Raw genomic sequence first — 20,638 nt, 5'->3', positions numbered from 1 at the left:
TGCTCAGAGAGTGCTGTAAAGCACTATGGAGCGGTATGCAAGTTTAAGTGCTGTTGCTATGAGAAATTGTAGGAAGTGCTGACAACCACAAAGAAGGGAAATCTGCAGCTTTCCAGATCTTGAAAACACCCTCCTATTATTCCTCAACATTGATCTTGTTATCTGGAGTTGTGGTTTAGCAGCATAGATGGACCACATATCCCTCTTTGACTTTAAGGTTCATTTCACTGAAGCAGAGAACCAAAAATATAACCTTATTAAGCCGTCTTGATCAAAGGAGCAATGAGTGGAATTAACGTCCCCCCCTCTTTTTAGTTGACTTTTTACTATTTGTGTGTGTGAACTTTTTTATCAAATGCTTGAGATTGTTCCTACAAACTTACTCTTATTGTGGCTGGAATGAGGGTCTGGATAGAAAGAGAGCGCCTGTATTACATTGTCCTATGGATTTTTGTGGTTTGATGTTATGAAGATGATGCGCCTTATCTTTTTTTTCCCTTTCCACAAAGTCTTCTAATCTGGTAAATTTTACATAGTTGCCTCCTTTTTGTTGTTCATCACAACTTGATGAACTGCAAATTGTTGTCAAATGTTGTTCTGCAAACAACATGATTGGATCATTGCATATCCTGTTGTACATAATATATTCGACCAATGGTTTAAAAGTTCCAGGCTGCAAAATGAAGGAACCTCAGTTGTTCTATGATGAAGGACTACATTGTTTCATGAATTTCCTTCAGTTTGGGGCCTGAATTACAAGAACGTGCTATAGAAATATTCATAGAATTAATATTATGGAGGCTTTGTCCATTTACAAAATTCTTATTTGTTAGAAGGCAAGTTATAGAAGGCGGCAACACTTAGCCAACTTTGGCCAGTCTTGAAAAAGTTAAACGGATATTAAACTAGTTAGTAGTTTGATAGGGACCACACACGCATAGCCCAGCCCTGTAAATGAGAATGAGTAGAGAAAAATATTCTAGAAAACAAAGACAGTTCTGGCATTCTCTTGCCAAGGAAATGACATGAACATGTGTAAAGTCACCAGAAGTGGAGTGCAGCTTGAGGGAGCTTTATATATAAAAAACTAAGAAAAAGGCAGAAGTAAACCCTGAGCCTACACATGATATAGCAATAGCACTTAGACTTATATACCGCTTCACAGGGCTTTACAGAGTCAGCATATTGCTGCCAACAATCTGGGTCCTTATTTTACTGACTTCGGAAAGATGGGAGGCTGAGTCAACCTTGAGCCTGATGAGATTTGATCTGCCAAACTGCTGGCAGCCAGAGATCAGCAGAAGTAGCCTGCAGTACTGCAGTCTAACCACTGTGCCACTGCAGTGCGCCCCACAGATCACAATGGAATATTCTGTGTTCAGTGTTTCTCAACCTTCGCCGGTTTAAGCTGTCTGGACTCTCAGAATTCCCCATTCCACGTACTGCCTGCAGAATTTTGGGAGTTGAAACCCAGACATCTTCAAGTGGCCAAGATTGAAAAATTCTGCTTTAGTTCATAAAAAGAATAATCTCGATTCTGGACAGGTTTCAGTGAGCCTCACAGGAATTCTAGGAAATAAACATGATACTTTAGGTTGATACTTTACCCTGCAAAATGCCAACACCCCATTTAGCTATTTAAAGTGTTTAAAAGTCTTTTTAGAAATCAGATAAATCCAGGAGTATGACAGAGAAGCATCTTGAGGATTAGATTTTTTTAAAAAAGAGAAAAAAAAAGAACGAGAGAATATGAGAATAAAAAAGAAGTATTTGTAAGACAATAAGAGAGATAAGGAACATACTGCATCCCAACAAGTTTTCCATAGTTTGTAGCCTTTAAGTTCATCCAGGAACCTTACTGTTTTTCTAGTACCAAATTCAGCTGTATGAGTTGTTTTCCTTGCTATTTCCATGGTGAACTCAATCAAAATAGTAGTGCTTTATAACTGATAATATTAATAATAATTGCTAACCTTCACCTGCTGGGAAAGAGAATGGCTTTTCTCTTTGATTTTGTTTTGGACCCAGTTAAGTTTTTTTATACCTTCAAATCAGTGTTGATTTCTGACAACTGCCAGGATAAAAGCTAATCAAGTGAACTTGAGCCAGTCATTAACTCTCAGTCCTACGAAGCAGGCAATGCCAAATCACTTCAGAAATCTTGCTAAGAAAACTGCAAGGATTAGTTATGGCAAGATTTCTGAAGAGGTTTGCCCTTGCTTACATCGTAGGACTGAGAGTTAAGGACTGGTCCAAGTTCATTTGATTAGCTTTGACCTTAAGGTGGGACTAGGACTCACAGTCTCCTGGTTTCTGGCCTGGTGTCTTATTCATTACACCAAACTGGTCCAAATGGATTACTGTCTGAATAATACTAGTAAAAATAATAATCAGAATGACCGTGGCAAAAGAAAGCAAAGATAGTACCGATAATAATAGGTACCCTGCATGCAATTCCAAAACACCTAGAACACCAACATCATTGGCATTGACAAAATCACCATCAGTTAATTGCAAAAAGCAATGGGTGTCAAACTCATGGTGTAATGTTGCCATCATGTGATGTTTTGCAGCGTTTTTCCCATTTGCTGAGCTGGGGTGGGTGTGGTCTACATGTGACGCATCCAGCCCACAGGCTGCCAGTTTGACACCCCTGGCTTACAGCCTAAGATGATATCTTTAATACTATTAAACAACTGCCTACCTTAGGTCCTTGGGAAGGACTTGATAGGGGGCCAGAAATTCCAAATTAAATCTAAGCATCTAGCTGACTGACCAATAACAACAACAATGATGATACCACCAGATCCTAGATAACTGCTTGGGCTGGGGATGATGGGAGCTATACATATCTAGAAGTTGTCAGCTTAAAGCAGTTAGTCTAGGTAGTGATGACATTTGGATGTCCCTGTAAATGTTACCCTGTCGCAAAATGGTTGGACTGAAATTGCTGAGTGGCACATGTCTTGTGTCATTTGATCGGTATGATTGCAACTGAATATTTCAAACCTAAATACATTCCTTGGGGGCAATTTTCACACACACACACACACACAGTTGCAAATTGTATACTAAGCAATAATATCAGTACATACCCACTTGGCTTATTGCACTGAAAAATCACACATTTGTTGATCTGTAAAGTATTATGAAAAGAAGAACAGGTTCTAAAATTTAATGCAGAATCCCCAAAGAAGAGAGAAATAAATCACTTCTCCAAGGTGATAGAGAATAACATAATCCTATACTTATTTAGTTGAAAATAATCTCACATTGTGTCAAGACAGCAGTATGATTGCAGCTTAAAGATGCTTAAAGACACCTAAATATTCCCCACATTATGAGGAAGGCATCCCTATTGGCTATTTGGCTATTTGCCTTCTCGTATAGGGTGGTGGTGTGGGGTACAGACTGCAGAAAAGTAGGAACATGCCTAGATGTTAGGTCAGTCTTGTCAATCCAGAATGCTGCTTGTATGGTTAACGAGCATTTACTAGTGGGAAGATCAAAAGCAGAGCACAAAAAACTAGTGTCTACTCATATCTCTGGGGCCTTGTTTTGAAAGACATACTGCCTTTCATATTGAAGACTGTAGAAATGGCCTTGAAGGAAATATTGAGAGGTGAAAACATTACAAAATAAAAAGGGCAGGAATACTCTATGGGGTCTAGGAGAAGCCTCAAGCTGTCTCTTTTACTCATTGGAATATAAAAGGCAAGGAAAGAAAACATAGTTGGATTTGCAAGATTCTGCTAATATAGTCTATATTAGGGGTCTCCAAACTTGGCAACTTTCATTGAGAACAAGATATCAGAGTGTCAAATACTGGTGTCCATGTACAGCATCATGACATAAAGGTAAAGAACGGAAATCTGGAACCCTAAAATAGTACCATAACCATTACTGGCTGATGGTCTCTGTTCTGAATACAGGAAGCAGTTGGTGTAATATGGTAATTATTTTTTTTAATCTACATTAATTACCTTTCTGCAGTATTTTGGACTTCCATTTTTTCCTATAGGAAGACCCACATAATGTGTATTAATGCAGTTTAGAGATTTGTAGGGCATCTACAGCTATAACATAACATGCTATTCAGACTGAGTTGTAGTTTGCAGACTAGCTTAAAATGAATGGAAGGCAACCTGGAATATTATGCAGAATTAGAGACTAGGTTTTTTTTAGGGGAAATCCAGTTGTCTTTAAAACAAGCAGAAGATGACCTTAGTAGGTAGACAGATCATCCTCTCCTTGCCCCCAGCTAAATCTCCATCTTGTCTAGATTGATCGCTAGTTTAATGATTTGTCTTATTCTGCTATCATGGTCCTTCTCTTACTTAGATTAAATAGATTAAATAAAAAGAGGAATATGTGTATTGATGGAAAAAGTGTAGAATAGGGCAATCAAAATGATACGAACAGACTCAAGTTAACCACCTTCTATAGTTACATATGGAATAAAATGGAACCCATGAAATGTCTAATTATGGAAAGTACAATTATCTGCTTTCTTGAATCAACACTCTGTGGAAGTATCAGGAATCTGTGGCCTTCCACATAGCATTGATCTTCTGTCTGCAATAGCCCTTCTAATTGGCTGTGTTGATTTGAGCTCTTGGGAATTACAGTTCAAAATCTGAAGGAGCGCAGGTATCCCATTGAAGCATAAGAGCATAGCCATTGAAAAATGATGCTTCTAGGCTCTCAACCTAGAAAATAATTCCAGATTCTCCATTTGATACTATGATTAGTATAAAAAGCTACTAATTCAAAGATTATGTGCCTCCTATCCTCTCTTGATAAAGGCTATCCTATGGAATGAGTATGGCATTTTTCTACTTCAAAATCAGAGGTAAAACTTGATAAACTGGATCTAAATGGAGTTCTCATGTAAGAACACCTTATGTTGTTTTGTGATAATTTCTTAAGCAACTAGTTAAGAGTTCCAGTTGTGTCAGGTATAGACTAATCATCTTATCTCAAAGGATACCTTATACCTTTCTGAGTCTGGTCACTCCACCTCTGTTGTATCATAAGCCAAGAAGACTTAAATGTTAATTTCTTAGATGGTCAGCATTATATCAATTATTGATCATTCAAAATATTATATTGGACTGAAGTCTCCATTATAGCAATTACATGAAATGCAGAATCTAAGGCCTATGATTTTGAAAATAATCAAACTTGCCTTAGCATGATGCCTAGATTCCTGCTGTTAATTATCTTAGAAAACTGACTACGGTGAATCTCTAAACATCCAGTGGAGCTGTGATGCCAACACTTTGAAGAAACAATAATGGTAGGACACACTCTTTTCTACTGTTAATGTCTCATGATACTCTAAATAAGAACATCAAATCTGTGTTGGACTAAGCCTGCATTTTTTTATCTGCCTTATCATTTCTGACTATTTCTTCATTACCTTTTGCTGAAGAATATACCAAGGAGTTGCATAACTGTGTATACAGACATAGGATACTTCGATGCAATTTTGGCAACCGTGCCTGTTATCTCACACGGCAGTCTGGACTTCAAATCATAAGAGCTAAAAATTTCCCCAGAGTCTGTGAGAAACCTTTGAAATCCATTAACTTTTCTCAGCTTTTATAGAAGAATAAAGAGAAGCAACTTTAATTCAGAAAGTAATCTGACTATGATAAAATCTGTCTGTCCATCTGTCCTGTCATCTCTATCTATCTATCTCTCCCTCCCTCTCTCTCTCTCTCACACACACATATTATCTATCTATCTATCTATCTATCTATCTATCTATCTATCTATCTATCTATCTATCTATCTCTATCACATGTAATAGCCATCTCACAATATAGTGTCTCTAAGTGGCTTACAATAAAAACAATAAAGCCCTAATGTTAAAAAATAAATAAAAGATCTCAACAATACTATTTGAGGTGGTCCCTCAAATAACCTGTCCCTATGTCATGAGGGGTTTTAAAAGTTGAAACCAGTCCCTTGAGTTGGACTCAAGCAAACTGGCAGCCAATGCTGCTCATAGAGCAAAGGTGTAATGTACCATTGTAGAGACATAAGAACTGCCTGTGATGCTGCCCTTTGTAGCAACTGAAACTTCCAGATACTCTTCAAGGGTAGCCCCACATAGAGCGCATTTCAGTAGTCTATTTGAAATGTAAATAAGGCACGAGTGATGGTGAGTTGAGCCTCTCAGTCAAGGAACAGGTAAAATTGGAGCATAACACAAAGCTGTGCAAAAGCCCTCCTAGCCACATCTTCCACCCGCTCTTTGAGCAGGAATCATAATATCCTAAAGGTGTTCTGTCAACTTGTGATGATTCAAGGGCATGCTGCAATAAATGGGTTTAGCATATGTATTGAGGTTCTCCAAAGGAGTCATCCTGAGAAACAATTCATTGAAAAGGTTGTTTGCTCCAGTTCCAGCTCCAGCTCCGGCAGAGAAACTGACTGGAAATACAGCAGTAGAGTCTAGTTTTTCCTGATTGCCAAACATAAGATGCATTTTTTTTTCCTTCTGTTCAATCATGTTCAATTTTTGGAGACTTCCTGACGAGTCCCTGATGTTTTCGTGGCAAAAGTTTTCAGAAGCGATTTGGCATGTCCTCTTTCCTAGGGCTGAGAGAAAATGACTGATCCAAAATCACCCAACTGGCTTTGTGCCTAAGGCAGGATTAGAACTGTTTCAAGCCTGATGCCTTAACCACTACACTGAACTGGCTCTCTTAAGATATACTGTACATGCATTCCCCTAAATTAATACTCAAAAGAGCAGGTATCCATGAGAACAAAAGGCATTTCTTTACATTAATGCAACCTCCCTTTTGCTCTGTACATAAATGGTTCCCAACATGATTGAGTTCAGCAAGCCATGAATTCAGATTAATTGCTCATTGCAGTGTCTTTTGCCAAGCTGACTATTATTCTTGAGTTACATGTTTGTGTTTAAAAATGAAGCCAGAATGTTATGGAATCACTTTCTGTATTTTCTCCTAATCCTCACATTCAGCACAGCCTTCTCTTTATCCTTGCTGTTTCACAGGAAGGCGTCTGAATCTGTTAGTCAAGGTGTGCACTAACTATACAATTGGATTCCAGTCATGATTTGGTGCTTCAGGAAATAGCGTGTTTCCCTTTGTGACAAAACAGAAGCTGCCACTTCAACCTGAGGTCTAAACTGCAGTGAAATTCTGATCTCATTGGCTGAAATGAAGAAAGCAAAAATGTTTTTCAGTAGATGTGATGAAATCTGCAGGAGTGTTGTTCAATTATAGGGGGGAAGATACTATTGCTGTTTTGCCTGTACAGTTTTCAAATGCAATTATTTGCTTCCATAGTACTGACCAAATTTCAACCAATTAGGATGACCTTAGGGTGGTAGAATTTTGTGATGGAAATTATTGCAACTTTGTGGGGAAGATTCGATTGGCCTTTGGCAGATGAGGCAAATCAAAATTGAGGTAGTTATCAGATGCTATAAGGAGAGCAGCATATTAGCAGGTGCCATGGGTAGTACATTAGTGCCATATCCCCATGTTATCATTCCTGGTTGATATTGTTGGATGGATTTCTGTAATTAAAAAGTTGACTAGTCAGTCCTTTTCCTCTTCTCCCTCTCTTTAGCTTGGTAGTCTGTGGTGCAATGGGGATATACAGTTGTGTTGTCAAAGCAACATTGAACCATTTTGCTCACTTTCAGTTGCTTCACATTAATTTTCAGTTGGGTTGATCCTGTTTAGATTTTATTTGGTGTTCAGCCAAATCTAGCATACACAGGTTTCTCGGTTGCTATAAATAAGATTCTCTTCAGCTGCCACAATTGGTTTAATTCATTTTTGAAGTCATCTATGTTGTCCCTACTTTTATGGTAATAGGTATAATTCAGCAATGATTTGTGTATAAAGAAGTCTTAAATCTCTCTGGTTTCCATCTCATTCATAAGAGAAAGGAATGTGCTGATTAAAAAAGGCAATCTATCTTCCTTCCTTCCTTCCTTGTTCCATATACTCCAAAATGTCTGTTCTGATCTGTTCTGGTTGAATGACAGCCACTCTAGTAAGACCAAAATCTTATAGATTTGCAAGTTTGATGGCTGAGTTGCATCACACATTTTATCTCCTTATAGTTCTCTCTGTTTCTGTTTCTACCACACAGAAGCTGGCAGTAGCCTGAAGAGTGCTTGCCTGCCTCCTCAGCCTCCTGAAAACGTGGCCACTAATGTTTGCACGCGACAAAAATCCATTCGATTTCAACTCACCGAAGATTGATAGGGCCAAATTTTGCTCCACCAGCAGGAACTTCACACCTGGTGCCTCAGGCCTGCTTCGAGAATCCAGAGACCAGAGATGCTGGAGACATGGTCTTCCCCATTTTTCTTTGTGAAATCCCTTTTCCTCTTTTCTTTTCTCCACCCAAATCCTGCCAGCAAGTGTCTTTTTCTGGCCTTCAGGACTTTTTGGGGGGCGGGGAAGGAGTTGGGTAAAACAAATAACAGAGAGAGAGAGAGAAAAGAGAGAGACCTGAGCGGAACCCTTGACCTCTGTTCTTCATATTTGTGATTTCTGGTGGTGGTGGTTGAGTTCACAGACTGTAAAATGCTCCATTATGTCACACCACCCCTCAAAATAAATGTTTTAATATGAGCATTTGCATAGTGATTTGTTCATAAAAAGAACAGGATTCCAGAAAAATCATAACTAATAGTGCCAGGGACTCCACTCTTCCCTAAATAAGTCAGGTCACTTGGATATAGCTTGAGGCTTTGAAGGATCCACTTTCTCCATGAGGCTGCTAGGATGTTCCAGGTCGTCTACGTATACCGAGGCCAAAACTGAGCAAAAATTACCTGTCTTTTAAGCGTCACCATTTTCCAACAATTTATGAAACATTGTGTTCTACGATTACTATTTTTTTTATCCTTTGAAGATTTTGATTTGTGACCTTTATTAAAACGAATACTTTGATCTCTAGGGCTTGAAGGTCCTTTTCCGATGGAGCTATGAAATTTAAAACCACAGTGTTCAAAAATATAGATGAAGACTCCTTTCTCTATTTTACAATAGTTGTCCACCTACCTCCGGAAATCTATGAGCGAGTCAAGTATGCAACTTGCTTCCCAGGATCATGCTAAAAATTCGTGTTTCTTTGCACAGGAATGAAGCCAATCCCAAATCAAAATCTGAAATGGTGGTGGTGATAAGGTACTACATACTGCTAAAAGTTTGGGGTATGTGGAGATCGTAGTCTCAGTTTAGCATGCAGCAAGACTGGTTTAGTGGGACTTCTGGTTTGAAGATCACTCATGTCTGCCATGAATGGTGATTAAGGATTGAAACATATATTTCAGTACTAGAAGTAGGTTTTTCTTTGGGGATCCTTCCTTTGAAGATCTAAAGGATTACTCAGGCTATTAGATGCTCCTTTTATCCTGCTTCATAACCCCTTCTTGACTATGAATGCAGTGGGAAAACCACTGAATGTCTTCAAGATGAAAAAGATCACAAGCCGTCTTACACAACATCAAATTGAGTAAAGTAACTCCAGTTTGAAGTTTTCTTGCAGGGAGAAACCAGCATTTTGCTAGACAGTTGCCCTTTCATGCCCTTTAACTTATTTAATAAATCCAAGATAAATAGCAATTTGAAAGTAAAACACTTAGGGGCTATATAAAAAGTAACAAGAGGCCATTGTCTAGCATAAACAAACTAAACTGTTTTCTTCTCTTTAAATGCCTAATATAGGATGGATTTTGAAGCTGTGCAAATGGACAATTTGCCTTGGCATACTTGAACTACAGGATTTTTCTTAATATTGGGAATTAGGCTCTGTGAGAAATAAAAAGGCTCCCACTGAGCTGGAATGGAAGTATTTAGAGAATGAGTGTCAAGATTATTGTAATAAACAAATGAATGGATTATTCGTATGAGTTGGTCTATAGCTTCCTCAAAATGCCAAGTTTCATCTTGTGGGTGAAGAGAAACAATATTAAAGTCCAGTTTAAGTTTACCCAAAGAAATATCACCAGGAACCACAGTCTCTTTTATGATATTCCAACTTATAATGCTAAGAAAAATCTGGACGCTGTCCTGTGATCCATATAGTAGCTAGCTTCAACATTTTTTTTCATGTAATAATTAATGAATTGCTAGTGATGAAGATTTTGACAACTTCTTTTGTTCCACAAACTTGCCCTTTTGGGGGGGGAGTTAATTAGGAATGAGCAGGAAGCTAAACTCTATTATTATTATTTTTCTTACAGCCAGGGAGAAATGTGTAGGGTAAAGAGAAATAACTTTCATGTTTTAGATCTGGAACTGTTTATAATCTGTCAGAAACTTGTGATATGAAGATGGAAAGAAAGTGCAGCTCACAACAAAGGAACTTCACTATCTGTTTTTGAGAAGGAAAAATGTGACATTGGAATCTGAGTTGTGGCACTCATCAATACCAATTTGCCCCCTGAAGATATCTATCAGACTTTCTGCCCTATCCTACCATTTTTACTTTTTAAAAAGCAAATATATTTTAATGTTAATTTACCAATATAAAGTTGTATTTTTAGAAGAACCGAGAGGGAGAGAGGGAGAGGTAGGTAGGTAGGTAGGTTTAGTGGAAAAGATCCTGAAAAGTGATAGAGGAAGGCAAGGAGTAGAATTACTGGTCAACCCATGAATATATAGTTTTGTGACTGGCCATGTCTATTGCTGCATCCATTTTGGGATTGGGACAGCCACGTTTTCTGAAAAAGAATATCATATAGAAATATTGTATTCCTCCACTGTGTAATTAGTTTGTGGGACTAGCTATCACAAAATGCAATCAATCAATACCACAGACTAAGAAGGCTTTTTTCTTTTCTTTTCAGCCTTTTGCCCAACATCAGCTAGTCAAGGAAGATAGCTTTGTCCCTCTTTCTGATAGCTTTTTAGCAACTAGTCAAGGAAGATAGCTTTGTCCCTCTCCTTTACTGTCCCAGAAACAGCTACAACAAACCTTTGTAGAATTAAGCAGGCACATACGGGTAATTCTCAACTTCTGACTACCATGGGCCTGCCTATTGCAGTCATAAGTTGTAACGATCGTAAAGTGAGTCACCAATGTGATCAACCAGATTTTATGAATTTTATGGCAGTCATTCAGTGAACCAATTGTTCGCTTTGGGCCAGTTTTTGCTGAAAACCAGAAGTAAATGCCGATTTTTGGCAAAAATGTAGAACATGGTCATGGGATAAAGGAACACTGTAAATGGCTGCCAATGCGGGATGGTTGACAAGTGTCCGAAATGTCACGTGACTCTGTGTGTGTGTGTGTGTGTGTGTGTGTAGCAGAACCAGGTATTAAGCAACCCCAGGGAGGCCCTTTGCAACTTTGAACAATTGTTAAGCGATAGGTACATAAATAAAGTGTAATTTTACGGTGCTTGAAACCATTTCTAATTCTTCCTTGGAATATAGCCCAAGAAAACACCTGTACCTAAACTCTGGCCTCTAATGGACAGCTGTCATCTCTCCCCTGCTTAATTAAAAGTACATGGCACTGCTGATGTGTTCCAGCATTGCCCTTCATTATTCCAGGGTGCTCATCCTGAAACAATTGACTGACCTTTGAGACATCAAACCAAATTAGATTTTTCCCTCCGATAAATTCCATATAATTGAAGGTGTCCAGCTTGATTGTTGTCTGTCACTTGATGTCTTGACAAAAGAATTTAAAGGATCTAGGTTTGATGGTTCTTTTCTCATAGTGTTTACATGTGAGACAGACAGGTGGGAAGAACAGGCTGGTTGCAGGCATCACAGAAGAGAATCCTGAAATAACACAGACCTTCTTAAACCTCCCAGTGGAACACAACCCCGCTCCGTACACATGAACGTCAACTCATAAAATATTTCTATGGTCTTTTTAGAGTTGCCAACAGAAAGGGGGTAACTGCCGGAATACTGACAGCTCACACATAATTGCCTCTTGCTGCATAGATCGTGGTTAGAAGAACTAATAGAAATGCTAAATCATGGGTAGAATCCCCCAACTAAGTTTACAGGTAGTCCTTGACTTAACGATCAAAATTGATCCCCAAAATTGCTAAGTGAAACATTGGTTAAGTGAATTTTGCCCCATATTACAATTTTTCTTGCCACAGTTATTACGTGAAATCACTGGGATTATTAAGTTAGTAACATGGTTGTTAAGTGAATCTGGCTTCCCCATTGACCATGCTTGTAAGACGGTCACAAGAGGTGATCACAGGACACCTTGGGACACTCCTACTGTCATAAATATGAGCTAAGGATCTGAATTTTGATCATGTGACCATGGGGAGGCTGCAATGGGTGTAAGTGTGAAAAACAATCATAAGTCACTTTTTTCAGTGCCATTGTAACTCTGAATGGTCACTAAATGAACTGTTGTAAATTGAGAACTACCTGTATTTCCCCAGCTCTTTCAACTCTACTACTGCTTAATACTTTCAAAGAATTTCATAGCAGTGGCTACAAAGGATAAACATTCTGGAGCTGTGTCCTAAGTGGGCTTCCTTGTTTTTCTTTGAAGACATTTTACTTCTCAACCAAGAAGTTTCTTCTTCTCAGAGTCGAAGAAGCTTTTGGGATGAGAAGCAAAACGTCTTCAAAGAAAAACAAGGAAGTCCAGTTGCCTTTTGAAAAAGCACCTTTGGGACAACTATGACCTGGAAGACTGAGAATCTCCATAGATATTCTGGAGCTCTTCTAATTTGCACATTCAACAGCACTTCATCCCTTGTCACAGAAGGGAATGGCTCTCAAGATCAGTTGTCCTTCTGCTAAATGGATCCCAAGCCCCTTCAAAGGGAGGGCTTGAAAATGGCCATTTGGGATTTCTGCTTTAACACTCCATTCAGTCACAGAACCAAACGTATGGTTCATACATTCTCAAATGTATGGGCTTCAGTTCCCAGAATTCCCCACCCACGTTGGTGGCTGGAGAATTCTGAGAATTGAAGCCTATCAGCTGAATGTTGCCAATATTGAAAAACTGTTCTAAACCTTTCCTGGTGCAGAGGAATCTCAGAAGAATTTTTTTTTTACATAATATGCAAGGTCTTCACAATCCATAACAAAATATTCTTGCCACTTTCTGTTTAGGATTCCAGGCTGGAGCCTGGCCAGCTTTCAGTTTGCTTCTGACAGCATTTCCCTAAAGCCAAAGCTCTCTTGCGTTTCTTGGAACTGTGATTGCTTTGTCTCCATCTCAGGCAGACATCCTGTTAGAACTCACTGCCCCTAATCCCTGACCCACAGGTGCTGCTCCCCCTGCTTGCTAGGGAGCCCTAGGTTTCTAAAGTAGGGGAAGCTACAGTTTATTTTGTGAGGTGACATTTTTGCAAACTTCATGGGCTAAATTGCACATCTCGGGGCTGAGACGGAGAGAGAATTTAGCAAGTGGGAAATGCCTGAGCTACATGTAAAAACTGTTGTAGGATATAACATTTGAGAGTGGCAGTCATAAGCCAGAAAGTCCTTCATTAAAATTTCAATGGACAATCTTAAGCAAGCGGCTGTTTTTCAACCTCAAATGCCCTGAGATGTACAGGGATGAAGTAAAGCCAAATTGACCCAAAGAAGTATGAGAAACTCAAATGCCAGCTTCAGTGGCCTGATGTCCTCCAGGTCACACCATCTCATGGAGTTTGATTCCACCACTCTTTAGGACAGGTTCTCCATGCATTTGTTTTCTCACTTCCCCATTTTTCTTCAGAGATATTTTAAGGCTCTAGTAAAGCAGAAGGGACAGGAAAAGCAAACAGATATATCTAGCCAGACAGCAGCAGGGAACAATCTTTCCTCATTTTCATTTCCTGTATAGGATTTTTTTCCATTTACCTCTCAAAACTACGTGTCTGTGTTCACAAAATAGACCTTGCAAGATCAGGGAAAGAATTAGTGACTGCATTCACATAACATGCTAAGCTTGGTGAGGGCTGATCTAAGTTAGCTTTCTTGTGGCTTAACATGTTGTGTGAACTCAGTGCATTTTGTGAGTTGATTCAGTGCATTGTGCCAACCCAGAAAAAGAGCATTTCAATAACCAAATTAAGCATCTCATGGAAACCCAGTCTAGGCCCAGGATTTGGGGAGCCTTTGGGCTTACAATTTAGAGGTCCAGACATAGGACCTTGGGTGGCTAGTTGGTTGGCTTCTGTGGAACTGCCCAGTTGTCTGTGATACTAACTTCAATGCTTCATTTAGTTCAGGGGTGCCTAACTTTGACAACTTTAAGATTTATGGACTTCAACTCCCAGAATTCTCGAGCCAGAGTTGAAGTCCATAAGTCTTAAAGTTGCCAAGGTTGGATGCCCCAGATCTAGTCTGAATCTATCAACTGAATGAGCCACCTCAGTGACTGCCAATGCTGCTTCTGCTGCTTAAATATTTGCAGCAGTCTTGAAAAAGCTCCGAAGACATTTGGAGAAATCTAGAAAGCAAAGTAATAGTAATAATTCTTGTAATAAAACCTGTGCATGTGTACAACGTCTGAAAAGCGGCTTCTTTGATTGTCTCAAAAAAGAGGGAAATGAATAAAACAATCCCTTTGCAGTTCCCCCCTACTTTTCCCAATACTTTTATGCATTATTTTTAGTTCTTCGAATCCTAAGAAAAAAACATTCCAGAGAGCTCCCATCTCTCAAATTCTATTCACAAATACATAGCCATGCATAACAATCCTGAGAAAGTGCCAGGGGAGCTGTCCTCGGTGCTGAACTACTACAACTTTACAACACATTCTTAAAATAACCAAGAGTTTGCTTCAAAAGAGACTTTATATTACTATACCTTGAGAGTTGGAAGTGAGAGCCAGTTCAGTGTAGTGATTATAGCATCAGGCTAGAAACCAAGAGACTATGAGTTCTAATCCCATCCTCGTTATATAGCCAGCTGGGTGACCTTGTGCCAATCGCTTCCTCTCAGCCCTAGGAAGAAGGCAATGGCAAACCACTTCTGAAATCTTATCAAGAAAACTGCAAGGACTTTTCCAGGCAGTATCCAGGAGTTCACACTGACTTGAAGGCAGGCAGGCACACACACACACACACAAACACACATCCCACATAAAAGTTGAAAAGAATGTTTTTGAGCAGCTTTCCCAGTGTAGGCTCTTCAAATCATCTCAGTTCAATGCAGCCAATACTATCAAAGATCATGCTGATTTAGAAGGCTGAGGGTTAAGTCCAACATAACTGCAAAAACATCATCATTATCATCAGAGGTATTAAGGATATCAACATCTACCAGATAGCCAATGCAACATCATGATCTAAATCCGGTCCTTTGTGTGTGAGTATGTGTCTGTGTATTGGGGTAAATCTTTGATTCAGGATATCATTATATCTGCATCTTCTAGATTTTGATACTCACTCCCTCGTGTCAAATTAGGGAAGCTGATTCAAATCCATGAATTTACTGAGAAGAATTCCTCTCTACATGTTTGTTTTCCCAAAAAGAATTTTTAAAAATGAAAAAGTCTTTGCCCTAAGAATAATGTCACACATATAAAAAATAAATATATTGACTGTCAGTCACATTACTGAAGAGTTCAAAGAGGATGGGACTAAAATGGTTCTGATTGTTTAAATTAGGGGAAGAAGAAAAGACTAAGAGAATATGTGTTAAAGCTTAAGGCAATGTAGCATTTCCACCTAAAATATTCATCATCTTTCCAGCTGTCATTGGAAAAAGTGTTTTGAACAGTAAAAAATGTCACTTTTGAAACAGAAAAAGGAATTAGAGAACAAAACATGGGTTTTATCGAGTTCTTCTTATATGCTCAAAAACTACCTTAAAGAAAGAGCTTTGGGTCAACAGGCCAAGATTACACCTGATATGAAAAATGGTGAGAGGAGCCCTCTTGCATTTGATATTTCTATTTTTTTCTACTGCTTGAACTCTATACTTTGGTTTCATTGTGGTTTTGATGCCCGGTAGGGTAGCTTCACCTGGGGGCACTCTGAGACACAAGGGAGTCTCACATTTGTCCAGTTATTCACAGGCAGCAAGAAATTGCTGCTAAAGCATTAGGTGCTAAAAGCAATCTTCGGATGGTTGTGATTGTAGCTAGTGTTGTGTGCCTTTCATTATATCTGGCACTATAAATACTTCACCATTTTTTTTACAGCATATAAGTGTTCTATTTTCCCACTTAGCAGGAGTATGGCAAAAAGAAACTGCCATTAATTGGTTTTATGCTGCACACATAATCTGAAAAGGAAATAGAAGACAAGAATGCATGGAAGTTGTAGCTCGGGGTTGAAATGAGGAGTCCTTGGTGCTCTCTGAGCTTGGTTGTTTTCCTGAAGATGTTTCATTTCCCAAATTAGGTAACACCATCAATGCTAGCAATGTTACCTAGTTTGGGCAATGAAACATCTGCAAGAAAACATCCAAGCTCAGAGAGCACCAAAGACCACCTCGTTTTAACACTGAGCTACAAATACTCTCTTTTATCGGTATTGTACTGTATGCTTTGCCACATTGTCTATAAATCCATTAGTGATCTCTGCTAAGTAAAAGATGATGAGGGTAGCTGCTGTTTCCACATTTTAATTCTCCCAATTGAACATCAATTGCTAATTGATGCAGATTACAATGACAACCATGGAGCAAACTACCAACCCAACTCTGAGAAACCAGGCATTAATTAAATCTTGAAACAAGCAGAGAACAATGGAAGACTATCAGCATCAGAATGCATTAACCAGCCTGTGATTGTATAAATGAGGGTTTGAATAAGTAGGGGGGTGTAGAAAGCACACGGTGACAAACAGCCATCTATCAGCCTCCTTAAAAATGGGGTGATCAATGAATGAATTCAATCCTGAATCCAGACAAATAGGTAGAAATGTTGCAGAATAAGATAAAACGTGCTTGTAGAATTAGGTTCCTCTAATGATCAGGGACGTGAATCACATATTGAGTGATTACAGCTACTACTCTTCCCCAAGAATGTGAAGCCTATGTGTCAGAAGGCACCTGCCTCACCTGGGGGGATCCCCAATTCCACTTCAATTACTGATAATGCTCAATAAATTAATTAAAGATTAAACATAATTTTAAGACTGGAAAAGGGAGAGAGGATGGATGAAAGGGAAGCAATTTGCAAAAAGGAATAAATAGGGTCTGTTGTAATTGTGGCACTTACATTTTCCACCAATCTATGTGACTCCTTAATAGATTCCATAAAATCCATATGTTGCAATCAATTCATCCAGTGTTTTAGTGCTATGCTTCATTTGTAGACTATGGCCAATATAGGAGGCAGAGGGTTTGTTTTTGCCACCTAGTCCAGTGTGTCTGTGTGAGAGAGGCACCTATTTTGGAATCACATATTACACTAGAGTAATGCTATGTCTCTGTTCATCAGGTTCTCATCTATAGTCCCTGCCCATTGGCTAGGAATGATTTAATTTATGTAATCTCTTACTGAACATTTAGTATGAAGAAAGTTTATCTTTGTCATGCTGTGGTTTTCACAATGGTATTTGCCTTTGCACCTCTACATATAATCGATGTGTGTTTGTGTGTCTTTTGATCTGAGAGACACTTGAGAAACTGCAAAGAGATTCCTGCACAAGCTTGCCAATAAAATTGGTCGGTCCATTGCAGGTTATATGAGCTAACTGGCAAGTTATAGTTTGTGATGCTGTAAGGTGACCAGGTGAATACATGGGTGGTCTTAGAACTGGACTGTAGTGAAATCAGTCAGCTATGCAGGAGAACAATTTCCTGAACAAGCAAAAACAAATTACCTATCCTTGGACATAACAGCATTGTCTTATATCTAAAGATATTTACTCATATAGTAGGGGCTGTATTACTATTATCCTTCTCATCTTTCCTATTACCTTTTATTATTGGTATCTTATGATTATATTACTTTGTTGTATGTACACTGTTGTATGTACACTGAGAGCTTATGCACCAGAGATAAATTCCTTGTATGTCCAGTCACACTTGGCCAATAACAAACTACTCTACTCTACTCTACTCTACTCTACTCTACTCTACTCTACTCTACTCTACTCTATTCTATTCTATTCTATTCTATTCTATTCTAGCAATGTAGTTGACTGGACAGAACTATGATAGCAGTCTCCAAATATTTGATAGCTATGACAGCAGCCTCCAAATATCACATAGGAGGAAGACTTATTATCTTTTCCCAGAGGCAAGACTGGAAGCTAGGGGGGAAATTTTCAAGGACGAAAGTTCAGGTGGATATTAGGAGAAACTTCCTGACTGGATGAGCTGTCAAACCTTGGATAAAGAAGTGAATTCTGCTCCTTTAAAGGTCTTCAGGGAGAGGCTGCATGGTCATCTGTCTTGCATCCTACACTAAGCAGGGAATTGGACTAGGTTATTTCCCTTCTACCTTTATTATTTTATGAAATTCATAATGTTAAGTCAGGGGGGGGGAAATACACAGATGGTTACCTGGAAGCAGCTAAGAACTCTCCATGCATCCTTTCTCCCTCCCTTCCCTCAACTGAGTTGTGATAAGGAAAAACATGGTGTTTTTTTTTACAGCAAGATAAAACACACCAAGATTTTACAATTATAAATATAAAAATGATTACAATTACAAAAATTAAAACAAATTAAAAACATGCATTGGAAGGGAGAGATGGGGGTGCTTTCTTTATTAGTGCACCAACTATCTCCAGACAATAGCTTCTCCTTCAGGATACCATGTCAGCTGGCATATAATGATAAGTCTAGAAAGAATTCAGAGAACAGCAACAAAGATGATATGGATACTGGAGGCTAAACTGTACAATAAACAGTTGTAGGAACTTGAGTATGCCTAGTCTAAGAAAGAGAAGAATTGGGGGCATCATGATAAGAGTCTTCCAATACTTAGGGACTGTCACAGAGACAGAGGGGGGTCAACCTATTTTCCAAAAAATTGAGGGCAAGACAAGAAATAACAAATGGAAGCTTATCAAAGAAAAATCCAACCTAGAATTTAGGAGAAATTTCCTGTTAGTGAGAACAATTAATCAGTGGAACAGCTTGCCTTCTGAATGTATGGATGCTCCATCACTAGGGGTTTGACAACCATTTGTCCAGTATAGTACAGGCCTGTTTGAGCAAGGGGTTGGAATAGAAGACCTCCAACTCTTTATTCTGTTATTCTGGATCCTACCAGCCGAAATTTTTTGGCTGATGGGATCTGCAGTAGGCTCCTTCTGCCAGCATGAGTGGGTGCCCTTTCGGGAAAGATGGTTTTGCAGATATCCTGGTCCATAAAATAGTTTTAAAATAGTAACCAACACCTTGAATTGCACATGGAAGCTGATCAGCAGCTAGTGCAGCTCATGTAACAGTGGTGTGCCACCATAGGGGTTTCCAAAACTGTCTGCACCGCTCTGTTGTGGACCAGTTGCACTTTCCAAACACTCTTCAACGGTATTCCCATCTTCTTAGTCAAGGTGATATATTACCACTGTTTTTAATTATTTGGACATTTACTGTAAGCTTGATTTAACTTGTTAGTACCTTCAACAATTTAGTATCCTTAAAGTTGGCCTCAAATGTGTTAAATTCTTTGAATTAGTTCCTTTTCTGTAGCTACTAACCTCCCAAATATTCCTTAGCTTAATCGGGTTTGCTTTGTTTTGTTTGTAGCGCTATGTTGCAGCCGACACACACACCCCTCCCAGTTTTTACCCATTTCTAAAGATGCCTTTGGGATCTATATCAGGCCCAGAGGCATTTTTAGACCAATGATGCAGGAGGCTGGCACTTTGCTCTGCAAGGTATTAACCTAACCATTTATCTCTGTTTTCATTTTTTTAAAAAATAAAAATCAGATGAATCGCTTAGGCTGTCAAGCATCAAGGGAGGTTCCAGTGGGAGCAAGATGATGCAAGAAACTTATTTTTAATAGGTTTGCTCCCATTGCATGACAAGTTGGATAAAAGCATCAGAAAGAGGTCAGTCTCTGTTAGTAAGTACTTTTCCTTCAACCTCTAAAGTGCCAGGTAAATCTTATTTTTATTTATCCCCATGATTGAACATGACCCATCAGGTTGTTAAATGGCTTAATACTTGAATAGTTTCCAGGCACGAGCCTTCATGGGCTTTTAACAGAACAGCTGAATTCGAAAGGCCCTTTTTTGCCAGATTATTTAGAAAGGAGGGTGGGAATTAAGTTGAGTTCCCACATAAATTATCCTTCTTTCTCATGTTTCAGAACATCTCCTGGCAAATACTTTTCTCTTGGAAAATGGAATGTCTCCGAAACTATTTGTTTTGCTTGCTTTCAATTCAGAACAGGTAGTCCTTGACTTATTACCATAAGCCTGGAGTTATTGTCATTAAGTTATGCCAGTTCTTAAGCATCATCATGGGACTGATCCAATGTTATGACATTTTTTCTGGCAGTCGTTAAGGAATTACCCTGGTCATAAAGTGAATCGCAAATACCATGGCCATTAAACAAATCCATTGTTCACAATATATTTGCCAAAAACTGCAAGTAAATGCCAGCTTCCAGCAAAAAAAAAAAAAAAACACCTTTGCAAACCATGGTCACATGCCCATAAATGCAGGCCAGCTGCCAAGTGCCCAAAATATTATCACATGACTTTGGGAGGGGGAGGAACTATTGGAAA

At 38.9% G+C, this 20,638-nt stretch overlaps 1 protein-coding gene across 2 annotated transcripts in view; it reads left to right on the top strand.

Annotated features, from left to right (window-relative positions):
• The window catches only part of LRFN5 (leucine rich repeat and fibronectin type III domain containing 5), a 135,250-nt gene extending 126,296 nt beyond the window's left edge, over positions 1–8,954 (top strand). For both annotated transcript variants that reach the window (XM_026670890.2, XM_087952480.1), the window contains exon 4: positions 8,146–8,954. In XM_026670890.2, the coding sequence (XP_026526675.1) occupies positions 8,146–8,258 (113 nt within the window). In that variant the 3' untranslated portion in view covers positions 8,259–8,954. The remainder of the gene's footprint in view (positions 1–8,145) is intronic.
• The last annotated feature ends 11,684 nt before the right edge of the window (positions 8,955–20,638 follow it).

Source organism: Notechis scutatus, chromosome 1 (assembly GCF_049901735.1).
Source record: "Notechis scutatus isolate UNSWTSFEM ecotype Mainland chromosome 1, rNotScu1.2, whole genome shotgun sequence".
NCBI lineage: Eukaryota > Metazoa > Chordata > Lepidosauria > Squamata > Elapidae > Notechis > Notechis scutatus.
The sequence above is the reverse complement of the archived record's forward strand: the minus strand, read 5'-3'. Positions and strand labels throughout refer to the sequence as shown.